We start from the raw sequence: 23,593 nt of genomic DNA, 5'->3' as shown, positions 1-23,593 counted from the left end.
AAAGTAGAAGAATTTAGGCTTGAAAGGGAAAAGTGCAAAGGTATTATGTTGTTACATTAGAACTATCAAAAACAGACAAGCAATTCAGATACTTTATAATAACTTCTATCATTTACCTATCATGTCCATCACTGAAAATAGTGCTAGAACTCTACAATATATATTTAGCACCAGGATTTTAAAAAGTTTGTCAACCACAACAAGCAAAAGCCTAAGGTAAGAACTACCTCCTCTCAAGATTTTTCACTACTTGATAATCCTATCCTAATTTTATGTGGCCCACTGAAATAACAATAAAGTACTTAGCCCACATAAGAACGAGGATCTCATTTTGAGCCTCAGAACACATGTTAAAAAAACAAAACAAAAAATCCAAAACCTAGGTGTGGTAGTATGTGCTCACAAGTCCAGCATCGGGGAGATGAAGAAGGCAGACCCCTGGGGCTCATTGACTGGATAGCAGATCCTAATCACAGAGCTCCATCACAGGATCCCAAGCCAATGACAAATGAGTTTTTAAAAATAAGGATGGCACTTGAGGATTTATATCTGAGGTTGACCTTTGGCCTTTACACATATGCACATACATGGTATTTGCCCCTCTCACATACAAACACATACAATAGCAATATATTACACTCTCAACAACTGTTGACAGTGTAAGATATTTTAAGTGTTCTCATTAAAAAAACCAAGTATGGTTCTAGCCAGTCTAAAATAACCCTTAGTATACAAACAATGTTGCATATAATTCATACCTACACTTTTTTTTTTTTTTCATACAGACTCCGGCTGACCTATTAGGCAGCCCAGGGAAAGGCTGGGAGACTGAGCAAAGCTTATAGCAAGCTAATGCAACGTGACCCCATTCCCCCCTACAATACCACTGTGACTGTGGGGTAGCTTTTTACTGTTGATAGTATCTTCCCCTGCACCATGCCACACCCACTGAGGTCAGTGCTTATTCCAAGGGAAATTTGCTCATTCCCTGGGGATACTACAGAGAAGAGAACCTGGGTCAGCACAATGGAACTTCCAATGACAACTTACCTGTTTACTTCAGCAGTAATTACACAGGTGGAAAAAACCAAAATCATAATCAAAGTTATGAACTCAAGTTTGAACTTTTTGAGAAGGTAGAGGAAGAGGCATAGCAAAGGAGAACAGCCCTTGTTAACACCTTCTCCAATTAAAAGCAGGGAAAGGCCCCAAAGCACTACCACAGAGGCATGGGGTTGAGAACATAAAAATCAAGTCTTAGGAGCAGAGAAACCCTACAGACCAGTTTCCCGTTACTACAGTTTATACTATTTTAAATGATAAGTGAAATGGTTTGGTTCCAAACATAAATCTTCAAGAAATGCAGTACATTTTAAAAAATTCACAAAGGACTCTCTTAAAGGAACTGCTGTGGCTTAAGTAATTGTGGGGTAGTAGCTTGAAATCAACAGACACCTATACTCAACATTACAGTAGATAAAGCACTTTTTGGCCATGATCCCTCTGAAGTTTAAACTTTACCCCCAGAGGAAAGATATAGATTATAGATGGAGTACATATAAGTGCATACACACACACACACACACACACACACACACACACACACACACACACAAGTCACATACAGCAATGAATTGGGTCCAAAGAGAAGTGTATCTGCAGGGACTTCAGCTGAAATGAACCTCGTGATAAGTTAGAAGCTTGAGGCCCCTTGGGAGAGCTGGTAAGAGCTTCTGCACCTGCAAGCACAAAGGCTCTTCCAGTAGCTGCAAAGCTGAAGGAGAAAACCCCTACCCTGCAAAGCCCAAGTGTTACATAACAGTCTCCTCTAAGACTGAAAACAGTCTGTTCTGAAGGGAAGTTCTACAACTCAAAATAGCCCCAGGAAGTCCCTGAAACTGACTGGATTCAGTAGGACACCGCCCCCCTCCACACCTGTCAGAGTAAATTACAGAAGCTGAGAGTCCCTCTCAGACAAGCTAAGGTATAAAGATGACTCTGAGACCAGACATCTGCCTGGAAGCAGCAGAAGCCAGCTGAGCTACCTGAAGAAGTTTAGATCAACTGAAGCACCTGGGAAGGACACTTTCCAACCTGGTGAGCTACCTGTAGGCTCTGCAGTGTGCTCTGGGTTCCAGCTTAGTGACTGTCAACTGTGCTGGGGTTGGCTTTGATGATGCAGTTGTCTTTTGAGGAATTTCTGCTCCTATAAATAACCCCTCAACCATATTCCTGTAAGTAACCTCCAGTGGATTCTGGTTTAGCTAGGAATGTCTACAGAAGAATCATATAGAGTCATATCACCTATTTGGGACAAAATAAAGATAATTCAGCACCTCATCAATGTCAATTTAGGTCAACCTTGCATCCTAAGGAGTCAGGTCAGCTACAAAAAAAAAAAAAAAAAAAAAAAGGAGTTTTCTTTCTTCTTCTTTTTTTTTTTTATATAAAAATTACTCGCCGGGTGTTGGTGGTACACACCTTTAATCCCAGCGCTAGGGAGCCAGAGGCAGGCGGATCTCTTTGAGTTCGAGGCCAGCCTGATCTACAGAGTGAGTTCCAAGACAGGCTCCAAAACAATACAGAGAAACCCTGTCTTGAACAACAAAAACAAAACAAAATAAAAATCTACAGGTAAGAAAGGGATGATGACACTGTACTACAACATAAATATACATACTAAATACAGCTTCATGTAGTAAATATAGACCAAACTTAGCTAAGCTATAATACAAGTATCGTGGGCCACTATTTTCATCCATGATAATTTTTATGCTTGTGCATCGATATTCTTTGTATTTCCTCCTACAGCTTACTCCATGTTTGCTCCACAGCCCCCCCCCCCCCATCACTGGCATGTGTATTCAATTCTGACAGCTGAGGCTTAATAATGAGCGATCACAGACTAGGTGAGGCAAAGGGAGGGGCTGTCTTCAAGCATGTAATTGCATTTGCAGCATAATGAGCTGCCTAATTGCACATCCAAGTTTACATGCACTAACCTGAGTAATTATGAGTCATTCAAAGGTGCACCGCTCTGCTGTAGCCTTTGTCCCCGTTCCTAAAACTCGGGTTAACATCACTATGATTTAATCTCAGTGCTTAAGACTTAGTTTACTTTATTTCTTGGGAACAAGTTTAGCCCAGGCTGGCCTCAACTGGTAATGTTCATGAAGATGACATTCAACTCCTCATCACCCTACCTTTGTCTCTCAGGTGCTAGGATAACAGATGTGTGCTACCTCACAGCAAGGCTTTCTTTTGAAAAGGGGAAAACATTATCTTCTATTATTTAACTTTGATTTTGTTTAGAAGTGTAATTTAGACTGAAATAATAAGAAATAAGGTCAAGTAAGCCAGGCAGTGGTGGCACACACCTTTAAGCCCAGCACTCAGGAGACAGAGGCAGGCAGATCTCTGTGAGTTCAAGGCCAGCCTGGTCTACAGAGGGAGTTCCAGGATAGGCTCCAAAACAATACAGAGAAACCCTGTTTCAAAAACAAAAAAGAAAAAACAAAAGAAAAAAGAAAGAAGGAAAGAAAGAAAGAGAAAAGAAATAAGGCCAAGTGAAGCAAACAAGCCCTGTTTATGTGCTCTCCGTGTCAGTTGTCAAGGGACAGCTAGTCTATGCACTGCTCTGAAAGTACAAATGAGCACTGGGCAGCACGTCTACATTCAAGAGCCACAGGAGACTGGACATCCCAGGCAAACAGTTAAACCAAAACTAATACCAATATTAAGAACTATAAGGAGCTTTCTGCTAGTAATGGCAGCTCCCAAACCCAAGCCTTGTTAAAATGACAGTAAACAAATATAAAAAGGACTGAACTGTGAAGGGCAGAAGAGGCTGTAGCGGCACTGGAGAGTACACTGGAGAGCAGAGCATGCCCAAGGCGGCCAACAGTGAGAAGGCGGGCAGAGACAGTCCCACAGTGCATATGGGGCAGAAGGAAGCAGGTGATGGGCTAATAAACACCTAATTCCCACACCTCTGAGGAGACCAGGGGATACAACTCTCTGGAGGAGAAACCTGAGCTGTCCCACATGGCTGTGGGGCTGGATGGAACAAAGGGGCAAGTGGCTTAAGCTGTGGGACTGAAATGACAGCTGCTCTAAATGTCAGGGCCATTCTTAGTCCCTTGAATGGCAGAGGCACAGTGTGCACAGTTGTGCTTCTACATCAGGAAGAACCCAGAAGTGTTCTCTGCAGAAAGCCAAAGAGCTCAGAAGGTCCTGAGGCAATGGTATCTGGAAACTGGTTCAAAGAGTCAACAGGAAACTTCCAGGGACAAGATAAGGCACAGAGGGATTCCCCAGGCAGCACCCCACGGCCTCACTCTCACACGGGATCTATAGGTGGCACCCCATGGCCTCACTCTTAAACAAGAATGGACAGCTAAGGATGTCCAAGACCATCTAGCGAAACACCTTCCACTGTAGAGAAAGAAAGCAAAGCTAAGCAGAGCCCCCCCTCCACCGCCTAAATCCTGTTAAGACAATAGATGAGGAAACAGTTACACTGTGAACTGGCACTGTGGGGAAAATGGGAGGAGAAATGTGATGAGGAGGAGGCGGGCAGGCCACTCTTAACTGAAGTGACTGCACAGAGACCCAAACAGAGAGACTGCAGAGCCCTTCTGGCTACAACTGCTTGTCCTGTGTGAGGTCAGCAAAAAGACCTGCCTAGTACAGCCCAAAGGGGTCTTCTTGCAGGCCATTGCAAGCCTTACTTCTCTTTCACTGAGTGGGACAGAAGCCATCAGAGGCGCTGGCACAGGACTGACAGGATCCAACTTGCTTTACAAGATCCCTCTGATAGAGGCTGGAGACTTGCTGGTTCCAGGCATTTAAAGAAATCTCTGTTCAGTCATTAACCAACAATTAAGCAAGGCAAACAGAGACTTCTGGGGCTCCATATAACAAAGAGACTAGACTTTATGGTTAGGAGCCTTACCACACAAGCAACAAGAACTCGGTGTGGGGAGCTCAGGTCCATAATTCACATTCTCTTTAAAGTTTCTAGTTTTCAACAACTACAAAATGACAAGACATGGGGGTGAGGGGACACACTGTGTGTGTGCCGGAGATGGGAGAATAGGAACAGCTTCCTTCGTGAAGTCATAAAGACACTCAGCGACTGACAAATGGGGGGTGGTATGCGTTGTACACACAGAATGAACTAAATCCATCACTCAGCAGGAAGTAACTTTCTAATACACACCACAGCATAGAAAACTGGTAAAAACCAAACTATCCATTTATTTGAAGTGTTCAGAAACAACTCTACAGTGAAAGGAGACAAGTGGTTGGTGGAACTGCGGGGGAGGGAGAGGAGAGGGACATCGAGGGGCTTCCTTTTGGTGTGAAATACCCTCGAATTAGATGGTGGTGACAACTGCAGCATGCTGAAAAATGCTGAATATATAGAAGTCACTAGATTATACCCTTAAAGGACAAACACTAGAGTTCTTAATAAAGTTGTTGTTTTAAAAAATCTAATTAAGGATCATATGGTACACTTAACTAGAAGACTCTCCTCAACCATTCCTGCCTTTCTGATGGGGACATTCTCTAGGGCTTAGGCCAGCTGTCCTGCCCAGGTCCCCATGCTGAGGACTGTCCCTCATAATTACATCCAGTTAAACATTTCCGGCAGGGATCTCAGGGAGTATGTGCCAAGAGTACTGAAATACCTTTCACCTTAAGTGTTTGGCTTTGTAGGACTTCTATTGCATCAATCTTTAAATCTTTTCATTTGTTTTCAATTTTTGGTACTAAATCAGGTGGGGGACAGAAAGTTGGTTCTAGGGACCAAATTCCAGGAGCCATTCCTGGCAAAGCTGAGCCACACTGGCCAGAAAGCCCCAAGTACTTTCAAGGTCCCCGGTCCATCCCTGGGAGGACTGCATGGAGAAACACTGCTTCCTAGCTCATCAGAAGGACACAGAAACAGCCCACCCCTTTGCATTTTTAGATTTTAACATTACGTGAAGGCGGAGACTTTGTCAAGGAAGCTCTTAAAAAGCATCCATTGAAGGCTGTTCTGCCACAGTGTTAAGAACCTGGAACCAAACAGCATTTAGTAGGTGAGCTCAGGGAGGACCAGACATTCCTGCTAAACTAGAAAGTGGGGAAGCAGAGTGACACTCCAGTGAACCCCTTAGTTTACGTGAATAAATATCTTATTAAAAAACATGAAATGCCTTCAAGTCATCTGTCCCAGATATTTAAAATTAGACATATTTAGAGCCAGGTATGGTAGCTCATGCCTTTAGTCCTGGCACTTAGGAGTCATCTGCACTCAGGAGGCAGAGGGAAGGAGAGCTCTGTGAGTCTGATGCCAGCCCAGTTTATACAGACAGTTCTAGAACAACAAGGGTAAGTAGAGACCTTGTTTCAAAAAAACAAAGGAAGACATTCAGAGAGAGATCAAATCTAATTCATGAAGTAAAAATGGAAAGTATTACATCTCTTTCTGCTTTGCATTAAAAAAAATGGCATACAGTTTAAAAATGTGTGTGTGTGTAGGTGTGGGCTTGCACATGAGTGCAGTATTATGGAGGCTAGAAGGGAATCCCTGGAACTGGAGTTACAGGTGGTTGTGAGCCGCCCAACCAAACTCGGGGCCTCTGGAAAATCAGTAGTGGTTATTTAATTGCTGAACCATCTCTCTAGCCCCCACAAATGGTGTATTAAATAGCATGAAAACCTCCTCAGCTTCTGTTTCCTTCAACATGGACTGAAAAGGCAAACAAGGAGGAGGAAGGCAATGTTAACATGGTCTCATTCTTCCACGTCCACTGTTAGCTGGATGAGATGGACAGATTTCTAAAGGACCCCGTCCACTCTTTCCTGAAGAGCCTAGCCTTGCATCTCGCCTCCAAACCAGTTTGATGTTTGTATCATATGGCACTTGAATTCCAGAGGTTTCCTAGAGTTTCCACCCAGAGCCTGCAGTAACAAGAAGCCAAGCAACGTCCTCTGCTTGCAGCCTTTTCCTCTTACACCTTCCGAACTGTTCAGACTAACCTCACATGCTCCATGGACTGGGAGGCACCAGGCCAGCCTCACCCCTGCAGAATGGAGCTATCCCTTTGATCATGCACCTGGAGGTGAGCACTCCCCCAAGATCTTGCTTTGTCCTTTCATTCTGCCAAGAACCACAGATGGTTTAGTATGCTGGCCTTGGTTGTCAGCACACCAGTTGCTTCCTTTCTATCTGACTTCCTTGCCAGCAAAGGATATGCTAATAAGCTTTCAACACAGTCTCTCCAAATTGATTCTGGAGTCTGTAAAACCAAGGATACTATATATAATATACAAAAACACCCAGGGAAAGGAACTTTGGAAAAATAAAGGAAGAATAACTTAAAATTTCTACAACACTTTCTCAAAGTTGCACATTTTAACAGCTCTATCTTAGGAGGGTCAAAAACTCTCCCTCCCCCTTAGTGGTTACTTGTTACCTCCAGGGGACATGCATGGTGACCAGAAAACCCCGAAGAGGACATTTCAAACCCAGCAAAAGAATTCCATGTTCTTCAAATAAAGCCAAAGGCAAAATGACAACAAACCAACCAACATACAACAATCTGGACTCAATGGGATAAAATGTGGCCAATTTCTAAGGCCACTAGAGAGACCTTAAATACTCAAGAGTTTCCCCAGGTACCTGACTGTATCAGAGATCTGAGAATAGGGAGTATGTTTGCAGGCCGTGGAAAAGGAAGAGAATGTGTTCTAATAATCTTTCTTAGTTATGTCTCAAGCTAGATCCCAGGCACCATGCAAAATCAACCATTATGACCACAAAGCTTTATGTTAAAAAACCCAAAACAACAACAACAGCACCTCATAATCAAATCTTATACTCAGAATAAAAGGAAAGAAGATGAAGGAGGATGAGAAAGGAGGGTGGGAGAGAGGCAGTGGGGAGGGAAAAAGGAAGAGGGGAAGGGAGACATTGGGCAGGGAAGGAACTATGCAATTTGGTGGGAACCAGCTGTTCTGGGTGAAGCAAAGACTTGGCCCCAGGATGCTTCGTACCAAGGCAAAAGGAAATGTGCAGTAAGGAAGAAGACCTGGTGAAGGAGGCACCAACAGACCCAAGGAGAAGCCCACTCTGGAAGCTGAACTGAAGCAGACTATCACAGACCTGCCAGGGTCTCTTTCGATGTATAGTATCCTTTAAGGGAGGCTTACAAAAGAAACTTTGGCTGACTTGAACTGTCATTTATGACCATCAAAGCTAAGCAGTTAGTCCTAAGTTAAGTGACTTAATGGCTGAGCCAGTATTTAAGGCTGTCCGTGAAACATTCCAACATGGTCACTGTTAGCCACATGTGGCTTCTTTTTTTTTGGGGGGGGGGTTCTTTCTTTCTTTCTTTTTTTTTTTTTTCTTTTTTCAAGACAGGGTTTCTCTGTGTAACTTTGCAGCCTATCCTGGAACTCACTCTATAGACCAAGCTGGCCTTGAACTCACAGAGATCCGCCTGCCTCTGCCCTCCCAGTGCTGGGATTAGAGGTGTGCGCCACCACTGCCCGGCCACATGTGACTTCTTAAGGAAAAACTAAAACTAAAAACTAAAGCTTAGTCCTTGAGGCATCCTGATCACATCCTAGGGCACCCTGGGTAGAGAAGGACAGGGCACCCCGGGTACTGTATGGAGCAGGGCACTTTGGGTCAAGAAGGACAGGAAGCCCTGGAGAGAAGGACAGGGCACCTTGATTACAGTGTGGAGCAGGACAGCAGGACACTCTGAGTAGAGAGTATGGACCAGGGCAAACCCCAAAGGCTTCATCAGCACAGACAGTGTGTGTGTGTGTGTGTGTGTGTGTGTGTGTGTGTGTGTGTGTGTGTGTGTGTGTGTGTGTGTGTGTACTGAGAAGGATCCACCTGAACATTGGCTGGCATCCCACAGCGGGGCTTAGTTAAGAGAACTGACAGTGTCTATGGTCATAATGACTAGCCTTTTGTCACAGCAAATAGGCAAATAACTAACTGGTCAACAGGTGTAAAACTGTTGCACATCCACCAGGCAGTGGTGGCACATGCCTTTAATCCCAGCACTCGGGAGGCAGAGGCAGGCAGATCTCTGTGAGACCAGCCTGGTCTACAAGAGCTAGTTCCAGGACAGTTCCCAAAGCCACAGAGAAACCCTGTCTCGAAAAACAAACAAACAAAACTGTTACACATCCATGCAACAGGTTTTGACATAACAGATAGGAATAAGCTAGTTAGTCACAAGAAGGGGTTCAGGAACCCTAAAATCGAATCACTATGGAAAGACTGGTAACTGTATAGTGGATGGCTGTTGTATATTCTAGAAAAATGGCAAAACTATGAAGACAATTAAGAGGTCTGGGGCTCCTGGGGACCTGCAAGACTAAGAGAAGGAGGAACAGATGATGGAGCACACAGGTTTTTAATAGGACACCATCATGGTAACCCATTGGTTACCATACATTTGTAAAAATCTACCAAATGCACACCTTGAGTGACCAAGGCATGCAAGTATGGACACAGGCTGATAGTGGAGAGTCAGGGAGGTCTCGGAAGGGGTCAAAGATGGGCCACTTGCTATAGAGTGCTGAAAGGAAGGCAGATGGAGAACGACGTCCTTCTTACTGCTCTGCTGGGAGCTAGAAACTGGCCTAGAAACTAGTGTTGACCAGAGGAAGAAAGGCATTATTTATGACCATGGACAGACAGACATGCAAGAAATAGGGAAGGCACACCGACCTTTCCTTCAAGAATACCATTCTGTTCCACAGGACAGTAGCACTGTATTAAGCTGGGTGTAGAGGTGTGCACCTTAGTCACCGATGCTTAGGAGGCTGAGACAGGAAGATCGCCTCCGAGCTGGAGTTTGAAATCAGCCTGGGCAACACAACTGAGACTTTATCTCAAAACTCAAAAAGCAAGTAGACAGAAAGTTCAAGGTCAGCCAGCCTACACAGCAAGACCCTGTCTTAAAATAATAATAATAACAACAATAATAATTAATAAATAAAAATAAAAAAGCAAAGCCACACAAAGCTACTCTCTCATGGGGACAAATCTTAGGAAAGGGGCCCAGGATTTGCTGGGACTGGGAACACCGATGGAAGGATGAGCAGTACAAATAAATCCCATAGCTCTCTTACTTTGATCTGTATAAGCCCAATTTTCTCTATCATTTCGCTGTGCCACTGGCCCTCTGCATTCTATTTTTAAGAAAAAAAACACAGCTACTGGGCACATTAATCAAAGATAACGCCACTGATTTCAGTCTGACACTCTCAGACAGTGAATCCAGTCACTGTGCAGATACCGCACTCTACCTCTGCCATCTAAGTGACCTCACTCACAGGAAACTGCCCAAGAACGGCAGAGTGAACAGCCCGGGAAAACCCAAGATGGAGGGAAGAATAGAGCTTGTAGGCACGGCATTGGGTATCATCAAATTCATGCCAGTGTCAGACAGGAAGTCATTCATTTCATGAATGAACAGCATGGCATGTGCCCCACTTAAACAAAAACAAGAATATCTGACACATTAACACAATATAAAATATAAAAAAACACAATATACACCATAAGCATATCAAATATAAATTACACTTATAAATTACATATTTTAGCCCAATCAGAACTGAAATTAACATTTGAAAATGTGACAGGATGCTTAGAGAATTGCTTCCGGATCGCCACACATTAATGCCTTAGGTATGCCTGCTATTTTTGTGGCCCAATAATTGTGATGGGAAGTGGAGAGGGCTTCCTCTGCTAAGAAAAATGTCAGCGATAGATACTGTTACTGCCCAAGTGTTTAGATTAGAACAGGAAGCTCCATTTCCTCTGTGTAAAGTTGAAAACAGCACACATACTGCCCCCTAACACCAAGTGTCACCTCTAACTTCACAGTTATAAACATGCATGGACACTACCAACAAGCAAGAGCTTGCCTTGGACCAAATTCACTCCTGAGAGAAATACCATCAACGTGAGCTAGCAAGGAAAAACAAAAGAACACTCCCCTGCTTTTGCTAGCTGGAAAAGTTAGTGAAAACATTTAGAGTTTGGACTTCAACTCTTCACTAGCCTAGAAATGCTGCTTATTGGTGCCTCCCATTTGTTCTCCCAAATCTTCTCATGGACCCACCTGGCTTTACCTTTATTCCTTCCTTGAAGGGTTAAAATTCAGCAGATGCCTCTTTATATGTACTGGACAGCAAGACAAATCTGAACTCAAATGAAAGTGAATCATCATGTTTTTCATTCAAACTTGCCTTCTCTTTGCTCCAGTAGCTCTCTGTGTGTCCCTTGCATGGTCCAGGAGCTCTTCCTACACACTCAGTGATGGAGGATTTCTTCAGTCTAGTACGCTGGTGTTTTCCTCAGCTCACACATGCTGTCTTAAGAATTCATTTTCCTTACATTTTGAAAACGTGCTTTCTAAACTTCCTTCTGACTGTTCACCAATCCATAACTACCAGAAATGCTTCCCAATGCCCACCAGGGATCTCGGGAGAACTCCTCACTACTCCACCTTGTCACATATCCTGCCCACATGGGGAGTCTCTAAGGCTCTTGGGCTTCAGCAGCTGAACAAAGCCCTCCACTCTTTTGCACAGATATGGCTGCTAAGGTCTTCCTTGCCCATGCAGAACTTTCTAACTGGATCTTATAAATCTTCCCCCTTTTGTATTCTAGCCATTAAATTTAATGTTTCTTAGCTTTAATTCCATTGGTTTAAACTCAGGGGCAGGAGAGAAGGCTAAGCAGTTAAGAGCACTAGCTGTTCTTCAATTCCCACCTAGGACCCACATGGCAGTTCACAACTGTCTGTAACTCCGGTTCCAAGGTAGCTGGTATCTTCACACAGACACACATACAGGCAAAACCCAAATGCACAAAATAAATAAATAAATAAATCTTAAAAAATGTAAACTCGTACCCAGACAGTGAATCTTAAACTCAAGTGGCTACAACCAAGTGGCACATGAAAATTAATCTGAAATGTCTTAGGTAATGTGGTAGAAGCACATGCCTGTAACCCCAACATGTGGAAGGCAGAGGCAGGAGGATCTAGAGCTGGCAGCATGGGAAGACCCTGTCTCACAAAGAACAAGCTCGTTCTGGTAGCACAGGCCTACTGTGCCAGCCACTTGGCTGACTGCAGCGGGGGATCTTGAGATTAAGCCTGGTCTGGACTACAGATTCAGTTCATAGCTGGCCTGAACACTTAGCAGGAACTATCCCAAAATAAAATATATGGAAAGGACTGGGGCTACAGCTCAGCAGTTACAGGCTTCTTAGCATACACAGAAGTCTAGGTTCCACCCCCAGTACTACAAACAAACACAACCAGACTTTAAAAAAACCTTTGGAGCATTCCCTCTTGGAACAATACTACACAAGCAGATGACTGTGTCCAGTGATGAGTCATGTCCAAAACCCCGTTATCTGAAATGACCAGGGGCCCTCTCAGTGTGATGTCATCATGAGAATGTGGGGAAACAACAGGATTTTCCCTGGTCCTGCTGCTCATCTCAACCACAGAACACAACAAAAATAACTGCACGGCTGTTTTCTCCAAGTTCCTGATGGTGGTGATGTGTCACTAGCATCATCCTGGATGCAGAATAGAAGGGAACTAGGAATCAGCCGAATACTCTGTGCTGAAAACACTCTCCCAGTTAAGGTCAGGCCAAGACAGGTGCCCAGGGAGCAGCAAGAGACAACCCCTACCGGACAATGCTCTAAAGGCTAGGGCCTGCTCTGGCCTCCCACTGTCACCCTGACCGGGAAACAGGCTTGGCAAGGAAAGTGACTCACTGGCCAGGCCAGTAGTCACTGAGCTCTAACCAACTCTAAAATCTGAGCTCCTTCCCTTGAGTGATACAGAATAAGGAAACCACCCGTAGATCCAGCTCTGCTAACAAATGGTTATCTGACCTTGAACAAACAAGCAGGAGCCTCAGCTATAAATCAAGGAGCTGGCTTAGCGACCTCAAAGAGTCCTTCCTGCTCTCTGTTCTGGGCTTCAAAAGCTTCCTCCTCCCTTCAAAGCACACTCGACCCACCTGTAGTGGGGGGTGGAGGGGGACACTTCAGCAGCTACTTGTCTGCTTGTGTTCTGTCTTGTACATCCTCTGCTTGCTGGCACACTCCCTGGGGGATAGTGCTTTTGCCTATGGCGCTACTTCCCCAAACCAAGGGACTATGCTGCTACTAGTCCTATAAAATAGCAATTTCTGACAAAATTACTTCTGTTACTGTGTCCAACAGTCCCCTGATTCGATGAGACTTTTATAGGAAAATGTCATCAATCATTTCCATAATTTACATGCACACTAATAAAGAAGCAGCAGTTTCAGCACATAATACTGTGCCAATGATAGCTCATCTGGGAAGCTCTCTGGAGTATTAAGCCTGTGTTGATGGAGTGAGCTGAATCAAATACACAGGGCACATTAGGAGACTGGACTCCAGACCTTAGGAAGGAGACTGAATAGCACTTTTCCATCAGGCAGACTGGACCCCACATCTTAGGAAGGAGACTGAACAGCAAGCACTTCCAGCAACTCCAGGAACAGTACAGATTCACACATGAAGAAAAGTCTTTCACACGTGTACCACAGTGGCAACTGTGCCCTGCACACAAAGCAACTTTTGCAGAAAGTTTAATCATCAGACAGCAAAGGCTACTTATCCTTACAGACAGCAAAAGTTACCAGTCCTTACAGATGACAGCAAAAGTTACATATCCTTACAAATACCTCAAAGTCTACAAATCCTTTCAGACAACAAATGTCACATAGTCTTAAAGACAGCAAAGGCGACATAGCCTTGTCGTTCAGTTTTTTTTTTTTTGTAGTTTTACAGGAAAAGTGCAGGTGGCCATGTCAGAGGAGCTGCAGGTGGCAACTGAAGTTCAGGTGTTAGCCCACCAGGAGGCAAATCTGTAATGGGCTAATCTCAGATAAGCAAGGCCCTAGACTGAATGCCTTTTGCTTCTGCTGTGCCTTCACATGTCGGCCCCTGGTATCTGGCATGGTGTGGTGTGAACCGGTGTGGGGAGATCCCCACTGCCTATAATGTAATGTGTTTATCTCATAGAAATATCCCGTTCTACTGGGCATTTTTACCTGTGGATTATTATAAAGATGATTTCTTCCTAAACTGTACTAATTGATAGTAATATTAGTTTAAATAGCGTTTTGATGATAAAAAAGAAAACAAGAAGTGTCAGGAAGCTAGAACACATGAGTTTCTATTGAGGAGCCACACAGACTATGGTTTAGATTAATGACTAAGAAAAACAACTGAGTCCCAGTAGCTCAGCTGTTTAAAATTTTTTAACCTTAATTTTGGAAGATGTGTTCACAGGTTTCATAGAGCATAACAGCTGAAACAAAGCTTTGAAAATAACTAAGTTAGACTAAGATGTTTTTGTGAGAAAAAGCTTTGAGGTGAAAAACCCAAGAACACAAACTAAAGTTTTAGAAAGGCACATAGCTGAGTGAGGAACTCTCTAAGGTCAGGGAACAAGAACAAAGCAGCCGAATTATCATTAGCTGACATGCCTTTCTTACTAGGATTGGTTGATGACCAAAGATGATGATTAATTCCTTGTACCCACTGCTGCCCTCAAACCTCTTGATACAAAAAACAAAACAAAACAAAACAAAAAAACTATTGATGAGTGGCTATGCACCCTAAAGAATTAAAGTAGAGCTGACTGACTTTTTTTTCATGTATAAAATTTTAGGTTTGTGATTCCTTTAAGATTCCTTGTACGATTACCTTCCAAGATAAGTAATAAAGTGATTGGTCCTTTCTTTGTAACTGCAAAGCACAGCCTGCCAGTAAGACCTGACTGAGAAGAATATCTTGCTTGCTATACACTCTGTTAATCTACAACAAGTTGCTTGTGTATATGGGCTCTTGGGGGTAATTTGTTTTTCATCTGTAATATATAAAATGTTTAATCTTGATAAGGTTATGGAAAACATGCTGGCTTTTTACTTGTATTCATTGTAATAATTCACTTGAAAAACAGAATGTAACTGCATTGTAATTTTTAAACTGCCTGAAAGATTTTGTTCAAGTACATAAGCTGTAAAGGAAAAATAAAGACAGAGAACAAGAAAGAAAAAAGATAGAGAGAGAAGGAAAACACCAAGAGAAACAGAAGGGACATTTCTGGATAGAGATAAGAGAATAGAGAATACAGAATCAGAATTAAAAAAAAAAAAAAAAAAAAAGGTCTGAGCCAGGCGTTGGTGGCACACGCCTTTAATCCCAGCACTCGGGAGGCAGAGGCAGGTGGATCTTTGTGAGTTCGAGACCAGCCTGGTCTACAAGAGCTAGTACCAGAACACAGAGAAACCCTGTCTTGAAAAACCAAAAAAAAAAAAAAAAGAAAGAAAGAAAAGAAAAGAAAAGGTCTGAAGGAAACTGTCAGGAGTGTAAGGAGTGTGTCTTTTTCCTTTAGTCCCTCAGATTAAAAAAAAAAAAAACAAAACAGTCACAGTACAGCCACTCTGTGGATTTCCCTTTGAGTCCAGTGCTGCTTCAGGCTGATGCCCCCAGGCATCGAAAGAAAAGGGTTGAATCAATCTGTTTTACAAACAGAATCACCACCAAGTCTTTAGAATTGAGTCTTAGCTGTGGAAATTTGTTGGCACCTCCAAATACAGGCACTAAATCACCTGAAGCTACTCCATGCTTGATCAGACAGTACCAAATGCACCTCCAGCATGCTTGATCAGATTGTGCCTAACATGCCTCCAGCATGCTTGATCAGAACATACCAAACATGCCTCTGGTACACAAGAGTGGAGCTGCTCAGACCACAGGAAGCGTGGTCTGACACAAGAACAGGCTCCATCATCTCTGTACTTCAGTAACACTAGCAGAAGAAAACTATTCAATCTGGTCTAGAGACAGTTAAAGCACTGCAAACCATCCTTGTCAAAATATACAGACACTCTCTAGAGCTCCCAACTTCTCACAAGTATGTTGTTCATGTATTCAACACATAAGATTCACAGTGAGACACAACTGCTTTGGGTGCTGGGGAAAAAAAAACAACTTCCCTTTCACCCCATGCTTTATGTAGCAGGGGAAGGACACATAGAGAAATAGATAAGTAATCACAGTGATTACATGAGGCCACGAAGGCCACGTGGTCTGTGTCACAACCACTCAGGTGTGTTCAGTGAGATTGCTGGAGTGCACTGCTTTCTAACAGAGCCCTGCTTACAACAGCATCAGAGAAATAGAGAGAGAGAGAGAGAGAGAGAGAGAGAGAGAGAGAGAGAGAGAGAGAGAGAGAGAGCGCTGGTGCTCAGGAGATCCCTGGTCTAGAGTCCAGCCTTCATGAATGATCTGACTCCGATGTGATGGGATCCACTCTGTAACTGGGACAGACACAGGTAGCCAGAAGCAACACAAATGACTGCCGAGGCTGTCTGGTGGCCAGTCAGCCCTCCACACCTCTGGAAAAGCTGCTTCTGTACCTGCATTTTCAATCAGTGTAACTTGATCCACGTGAACTTCTACCTCCCCAGACTTCTCATAGGATCTGGTTATGAAATATACCTGTTCCCTCATTTAATTAGTGGGTTGTTACATTTTCCAAGTGCTTTTTTTTTTTTTTTTTTTTTTTTGGTACTATGTCTAGGCAAGGGTCAACCACACAGACTTTTGAAAAATTATTCTTGAACAGTTCTGGAGGTCTCTTGGAGATGCTCTACAGACAGACATGGATAAACATCCCCTAAAATGCACCTCACTCAGGCTAGTCCAGACTCCGTGCACCTTGGCCCCCACAGGTGGCTTCAAGGAAGTAGTAGAACTCAGCTCTTTGTTCCAACTTTCGTTTTTCTATTTAGACTGCTGAGGATGTACAGTGGTAGAGTGCGGGGCCAGCATGTCCAACCCCCAGGTGTCCCAGTTTGCTTTGTACTGCTGTGATAAACACCATGACTGAAAGCAACTCGGGGAGGAAAGGGTTTATTTGTCTAACATGTCCCAATCACAGTTCAACACTGATGGAAGGCAGGAAGGGCTCAAGAGGAGCAGGGCAGGAACCATGGAAAAATGCTATTTACTGCCTTGCAACTCATGGCTTGCTTGGTTATCTTTCTTCACTCCTCCCCTCTATCTTTCCCTCTCTTCCTTTCTTTTTGAGACAGGGTCTCACTATGTACCACTGGCTAGCTTAGAACTCACCATGGAAATAAGATTGGCTTTGAATTCATAGAGACCCACCTGCCTGCTTCTGCCTCCCAAATGCTGGGACAAAAGGTGTGTGCCACCATGCCTGCTTTCTTACCCCATCTAGGAGCACCTGTCTGGGGAGCACTGTCCACAATGGGCTGGACCCTCCCACATCAATAATTAAGAAAATGCCCACAGCCATGCCTACGGGCAAAGCTAATAAAGGTAAGAAATCCCTCAATCAAGGTTCCTCTTCCTAGGTCACTCTGGCTGGTGGCGAGCCAACAAAACCTAATCAGCTCACCAGAAGCCACCACCCACCCACCCAGAAAACAATGTCCTCTCTAATAACTTCATGTTTGGGTTTTGGCTAATACATAGCTGGCGTGGCTGGCAATCCAGTCTGACCATTTGATGATTACTGTAAGTAGAAATGGCTTTACCAAGATCTACTCTGAGCAGGGTGAGATGGGACAGAGAATCTGGTCTCCAGCCTTTTTGCCTGCCATACAGAACATCATAAACTGTACAAGGAGATAGGACATCATTCTGAGCAAACAGATCATTTACTGGACCAGTCTTAAGCAAATTACTGAACTGATTTATACTTGTTTCACTTGTATTTTTACTATTGTATTTTTACAATCTAGTTGTACGGAAAACAGACTACAAACCCACTATGGGAGTGCACACATGTAATCCTAGAATACTGGCGGCTGAGGTAACGACAACTGCAAGTTCATGGCCAGCCTGGACAATAAAAGGAAGACCCTATCTTTTTTTTTTAAGGCAGACTGAATATGGGACAAAGAAGAAACATGGGTTAAGAGGCCAAGATGATGACCCCAGGCGAGCCTATGGGAGCCAAGCACAGGCGAAGGGCCACTGCTGAGGCTCTGCATGGACTCATGGTACAGTTAAGACGTTTCCTCATGTGGAAACAACGAGGAGACACGTGTCAGGTGAAGACGAAGCTGGAGAGGAGTCTGGTGGCTGGTCACAAAGCACTGGGGAGATGGGCTGCTGCCAGAGTGGATGCAGACAGAAAGGCAGGCTCTGAGCCAAGCACTCCTAGTTTTGAGAAGGAGGGGAGAGAGCCAAGGCCCAGACACTGGGACACACTGGGAGATGGAGGAGCAGACACGACCAGATGGGAATGTCGTGTTCCACATACTACATGGTCACCACGGAGAAAGACTAATGTGCACTAATGTGACACTCGCATCAAAGCGGAAGGGAACTGGACTGTCTATACACCTGGCTGTCCAGGAAGAACAGAGGCTAGACTGCTGGCCACCCTCACCCTGCTGCTTTGGACCAATGCCACAGCATTTACAATATCGACTCAGGTTTGTGCTGTGGTCATAGACTAAGACCTCAAACTTGAAAGTGGAGATACTATTTTTAAAATACCTGTATACTATCTATAAGAGGGACGCTGGTTAATATTTATGTACGACAGAGACCGAGACAAGGTTCTGCTGTAAGTACCCCGGCCCCTCTATGTGCCAAGTCAGTTTTGCTCAAGTTCAAATGACATTTACCAGACATAGAAATGTGTGGGTTTAGTTTTGGTTTTAAATGAGTTGCACGCTTCATTACTGTTAGTGGTTGCACATGTGTGTGCGTGTGTGAGTGCACAGACATATAAAGGACAGAGGGCAATACCAAGACCAAACTTGTCACTCTCCACCTTGCATTTTTAGTCTCTCACTGAACCCTGGGTTTGGGGCTGGACTGGCTGACTAGTATGCCTTTGGAATCTGCCTGTCTCTGCAACCCAGGACCAGGATTACAGGCACAAACCACTGCATCTGGCATTTATATGGATGCTAAGAATCCGGACTTTAGTCCTCATACTTGCACAGCAAGTATTTGCCTGCTGAGCCATCTCCCTAACATCCCTACCCCTTCCTTGACGCTTTTAACTCTGCCCTATTTGTAGGGCCTAGGTATTCCAGAAAATACCTTCCAATTTTTCAACTAAATAGTAAATGTTAAAATAGTATATTTTGCTGATTTGATAAGCAATCAAAGATATAGGAAGTATAGAATGTTTTTCCTAATAAATTATTCTGAATTAAAATAAGTGTTATGATTGAAAGATAGGTTAAATGGAATTTCATATAATCTTTATAGCAGCTTAAATTTGTTTCAAACAAAACTGAAAACATGTACCTTTAATTAACTGAATTATTTTTGTTTTCTAAATCAAACAGCTTTCAAGACAAGTAATACATTTTCCTCTGATAGGCTTGTACATGTAGTATGGAACATGCAGGCAACTTGGGACTCAGAGGCTCCTGGTTGTGGAGCTCAGAGACAGCAAAGCCAGCAGCTATAGGAGCTTGCCATACACAGATGCTTGGAAGTCAGGGACTCTTCCACTGCAGTACCAGCCTCAGGGCTGGGCTCTGAGGTGTGTGTCACAGAGCACTTAGATTCCCTCAGAAGTCTACAGTTGCCAACGGTGTTCACTACATGGGACTAACCTGATACTGAGCCCACCCTGCAGAGGAGAACCAAGTCCTTGTCCTGTTTTTGGAACTACTGACCAATAAGATGCTGAAGCAAGTAAGGAACAAACACAACAGAACTCCCATGTGAGAGGACAAAGGAAAGTGGGATGGAGATGAGGGGAAACCCATTTGGTCTCAAAGGATTAGCATGAGTAAGGGTGAGGGAGCTAAAGTTAGCAACTGTGAGTCTCTGGAGAGTCCAAGTATTCAGAAAGATGGTATCAGCTAGAAGGGCAAAAATGAACATGCTGAGCGAACAGCACTCTGCCTTCTCTGCAGCACAGCCTGCAGGGATGTGGGGACAGCTATCCTGATTTATAAGATGTTCATACAAATCACAGGTCAGACCTCCTAAACTTGGCAGCAGCTATGGCTTAAACACACATTTCTCTGGTTCTATAGGCCTCAAACGAGCCTTCGAGCCCTTAAGTTTGATATTAATCTTCCGGTAAATGGCAAGCTTTCAGCCCTGGGGCTCGCGCTTGGCTTTGAAGGAGCAGTAAAAAGAGCAGGTGCCAAGTAAAGACAAATGGTGCTGAGGAATATGACTTGGCACAAAAGTGGCAGGGCAGACAGGGGGTCAGGAAGACGAGCAGAGGACAAGCTGCAGCTCGGTGCTCGGCCTACCAAGTTCTCTGTGCACACTGGTCCTACATGTGCTACCTGAGCTTGGAACCCACTTCACAGCTGCCTGTCAAGCTCAGCTACTAAGGTGAAACTCAGGGGCCTTATGAGACAGGCTTGTGAGTCAGGACAACAACTTCTTATTGTTCAGCTACCATCAGCCCCTCTTGTTCTTGCACTCAAAGTCCCCATTACTCGTAACAACTCCACACACCACAATTGTCAGCTGGGGTCAGCTTGGTGCTTGACACATGGCTATTCAACAACAGAAACACGGGAAGATGGGTGAACCCATGGGAACAAGGAACCGGTATCTGTGAGGCTGGGCTGGAGGAGCAGATGACAATGCAGGAAAAGCACAGCTTCCTGTTTGAACAGCCTCACTGTAGTATCACTCAGAACAAACACTACAGAATGCTGCAGCATCAATGTCCCAAGACACAGAGCTCAGCAGCAAGTGGAGTGGGAAAAACCAAGTCACACACAGCTGAGCCATTCCAAGGGAGACTTTCCATGACTAGCAGCCCACAGCAGTCCGAGTCCACTGCTCTCAGGTTCCCCCATTTGCAAGGTCCACCTCCCCCTTGGCTAATGCCAGCTCTACATGAAGGCTGCCTTCCTAAGAGAACATACTCCTTTTCTCTCCTTCTATAGACTAAAGGGAAAAATGTGGAAACCCCTGGTGCAGAAGAACAATTCTTTAAGAACGACAATATAACAATAGATTGTAAACTATATGTCATCACCAATAATCCTTATCATCTAAGATGGCCTCCCTCATGTAGGACTTATTTATGAAAGAAACAAACCACAGTGAGGCAACTAGCACAGCACCAGACTCTCAGTTTTGATTTAGACCTCCAGTCAGTAGCTGGAAGTTCTAGATTCAGAAATACTTCACAGCAAAACAAACAACAAAGCATGTCTGAGACTACTAGTTTTTTCAAGCCTGTGCTAAGACAGCACAAAACAATCCGCACAGCAGAATGCTAAGACATTTGCTCGGCTGAAGAGAGCACTGAGTCTACAGTTAGTCTGCGGTGCAGCACAGCCACACAGAGTTTAAAGGCTGTCAACACAACCAGTCACACACAGACTCTGAGCCTGCTACTGTTGGCTCTTACCGGAATGTAGTAGATGCCCATCTTGGGGGCCTCATTGGCAGTGAGAAGCATTCCTAAAAACAAACACAATGAAAAGTTAAACACATGACAAGAAGTACCCTTTTCTACTTATTTTACATTTTGAAAGGCCTGGGTTGCCAGTACCTACAAGCTGCCTTTCTGGGAACGGGACCCCAGTCGTAGGACAGCTGACTCCCTACATGTGAATTTCATGGGCTCAAGCCATGAGCAAGTTCCAGAGAGCATTCAGCTCTACATAAGACCTGGAACATTTCTAGCTTCATGCATAAGATGTACAGTAGGAGAATAATAATGGAGAGAAGGCACCCTTCCAGGAGTCAGGACTCAAGGAAGCAAAAGATCCCAGCATCAGCATTTTTGCGTTGAACTTCACAACCAACTGCAGATCAAAATGACTAAGGGAACATTATATAGAGCATGCCAAGGCGGGAGAGATGGCTCAGTGGTTAAAAGCACTTGTTGCTCTTTCAGAGAGCCAGGTTCAGTTCCTAACACCCACATGGTGGTCCTAACTGTGACTCTAGTTTCAGAGTATCTGACGCCCTCTTCTGAGCACTCCAGGCATCAAGCATGAATGTGGTACACATAATGCATTCAGGCAAAACACACAGAAAATATCTTAAGACCCACATGTCAGAGTGCCATGATCATCTTAGAGAACTTTAAAAGAATGAACCATGGGCTGGAGAGATGGCTCAGAGGTTAAGAGCACTGCCTGCTCTTTCAGAGGTCCTGAGTTCAATTCCCAGCATCCACATGGTAGTGGCTTACAATCATCTGTAATGAGATCTGGTGCCCTCTTCTGACCTACAGGCTGACATGCACACAGAAGACTGTATACATAACAAATAAATCTTAAAAAAATAAATAAATAAATAAAAGGATGAACCACTAGAGAAGTCAACTTACTCTCCATGGCATCCCCATTGTGAGAAAGCAAAATTAGGCTGGAGAGCAGCTGTCATTCAACAAAGGATTCCCTAGAACCCCAGCAACCCAGTAGGCATTTACCTACTTTGTCTCAGGTACTAGATGGTTCAGTTGCCAACAAGTACCCCCAAGTTTTCTGCAGTACCTCCAAGGTGGCAAGATGTACTTACTACACATGAACTCAGTCAACATCTTCCCAATCCCTTACAAGGTAATGCATGATCATTGACAAGCTCAAACATGATCTCAGTGAGCATGGTACCCTTTAAAATACACATCTCCAGCCCATATGATGTGGGACATAAAAACTCCACTCAAACAGGTAAGACAAATAGGTTTCTTACACTGTCAAATAAACCATTAAATAGTCTAAATATCACCAGCAAAATGAAAAACAATCCTGCCATTTATCCTGCCATTTATGTGTAGCAGCTACCAACACACCTTCCTCAGCCTGTTTTCTGTTTCTAACATAATGGCCTGTTTTCTGTTTCTAACATAACGGCAACAGTGATTCAAAGATCAGAACGAGGACCATGGGGTTAGTGCAGCCACTTTCTCTAATGAGCAGTAACGGTTCTTTTGAGGAGACTGGAATTAGGGACAGTGTTTCCACTCAATTTCTCAAAATGCTGCTGCTTATGGTTCCCAAGAGAAACAAAACTGTTCAGAGGGAGAAAAGATATGAGCATCTGGAGTCAAAGACACTCTCCTTCGATGTGAGCAGTGAGAGACAGAGATCTGATTAGACATCACATGCGGGCACACACACACACACACACACACACACACACACACACACACACACGCCCTAGACATGCGTGCACATCAGAACTCATCTGAGTATACTTCAGGGAAAGGGCTCACCAAGGCTCAAGACACAAATACAGAAACAGTGTTCTATAGCAGTGCTACTTAGGGTAAGCTCTCTGAGCCATCTGCAACCTGCTACCAGGCTGGAGATAAAAGTACAGAAAATGAAAGGAACCTAAAACCCTGTAGGCAGCTTAACACAGCAGAGTCAAAAAAGGACAAAAAAAAAAAAAAAAAAAAAAAAAAAAAAAAAAAAAAAAAAAAAAAAAACCACAGCAGTGTTATCCCCATGTGTGATCATTTTCCTAGTAATTCATCTTCACTGTACTGCACAAAAGTGCCGATCTGCA

At 43.9% G+C, this 23,593-nt stretch overlaps 1 protein-coding gene across 2 annotated transcripts in view; it reads right to left on the bottom strand.

Moving 5' to 3' along the window:
• The window catches only part of Nol10 (nucleolar protein 10), a 77,355-nt gene that overhangs the window by 27,192 nt on the left and 26,570 nt on the right, over positions 1–23,593 (bottom strand). For both annotated transcript variants that reach the window (XM_035447499.1, XM_027424679.2), the window contains one exon: positions 21,480–21,532. In XM_035447499.1, coding sequence (XP_035303390.1) covers positions 21,480–21,532 — 53 coding nt within the window. The remainder of the gene's footprint in view (positions 1–21,479; positions 21,533–23,593) is intronic.

Source organism: Cricetulus griseus, chromosome 7, assembly GCF_003668045.3.
Source record: "Cricetulus griseus strain 17A/GY chromosome 7, alternate assembly CriGri-PICRH-1.0, whole genome shotgun sequence".
Taxonomy (NCBI): Eukaryota; Metazoa; Chordata; class Mammalia; order Rodentia; family Cricetidae; genus Cricetulus; species Cricetulus griseus.
Note: the sequence above shows the minus strand (reverse complement) of the source record. Positions and strands in the feature narration are given on the sequence as shown.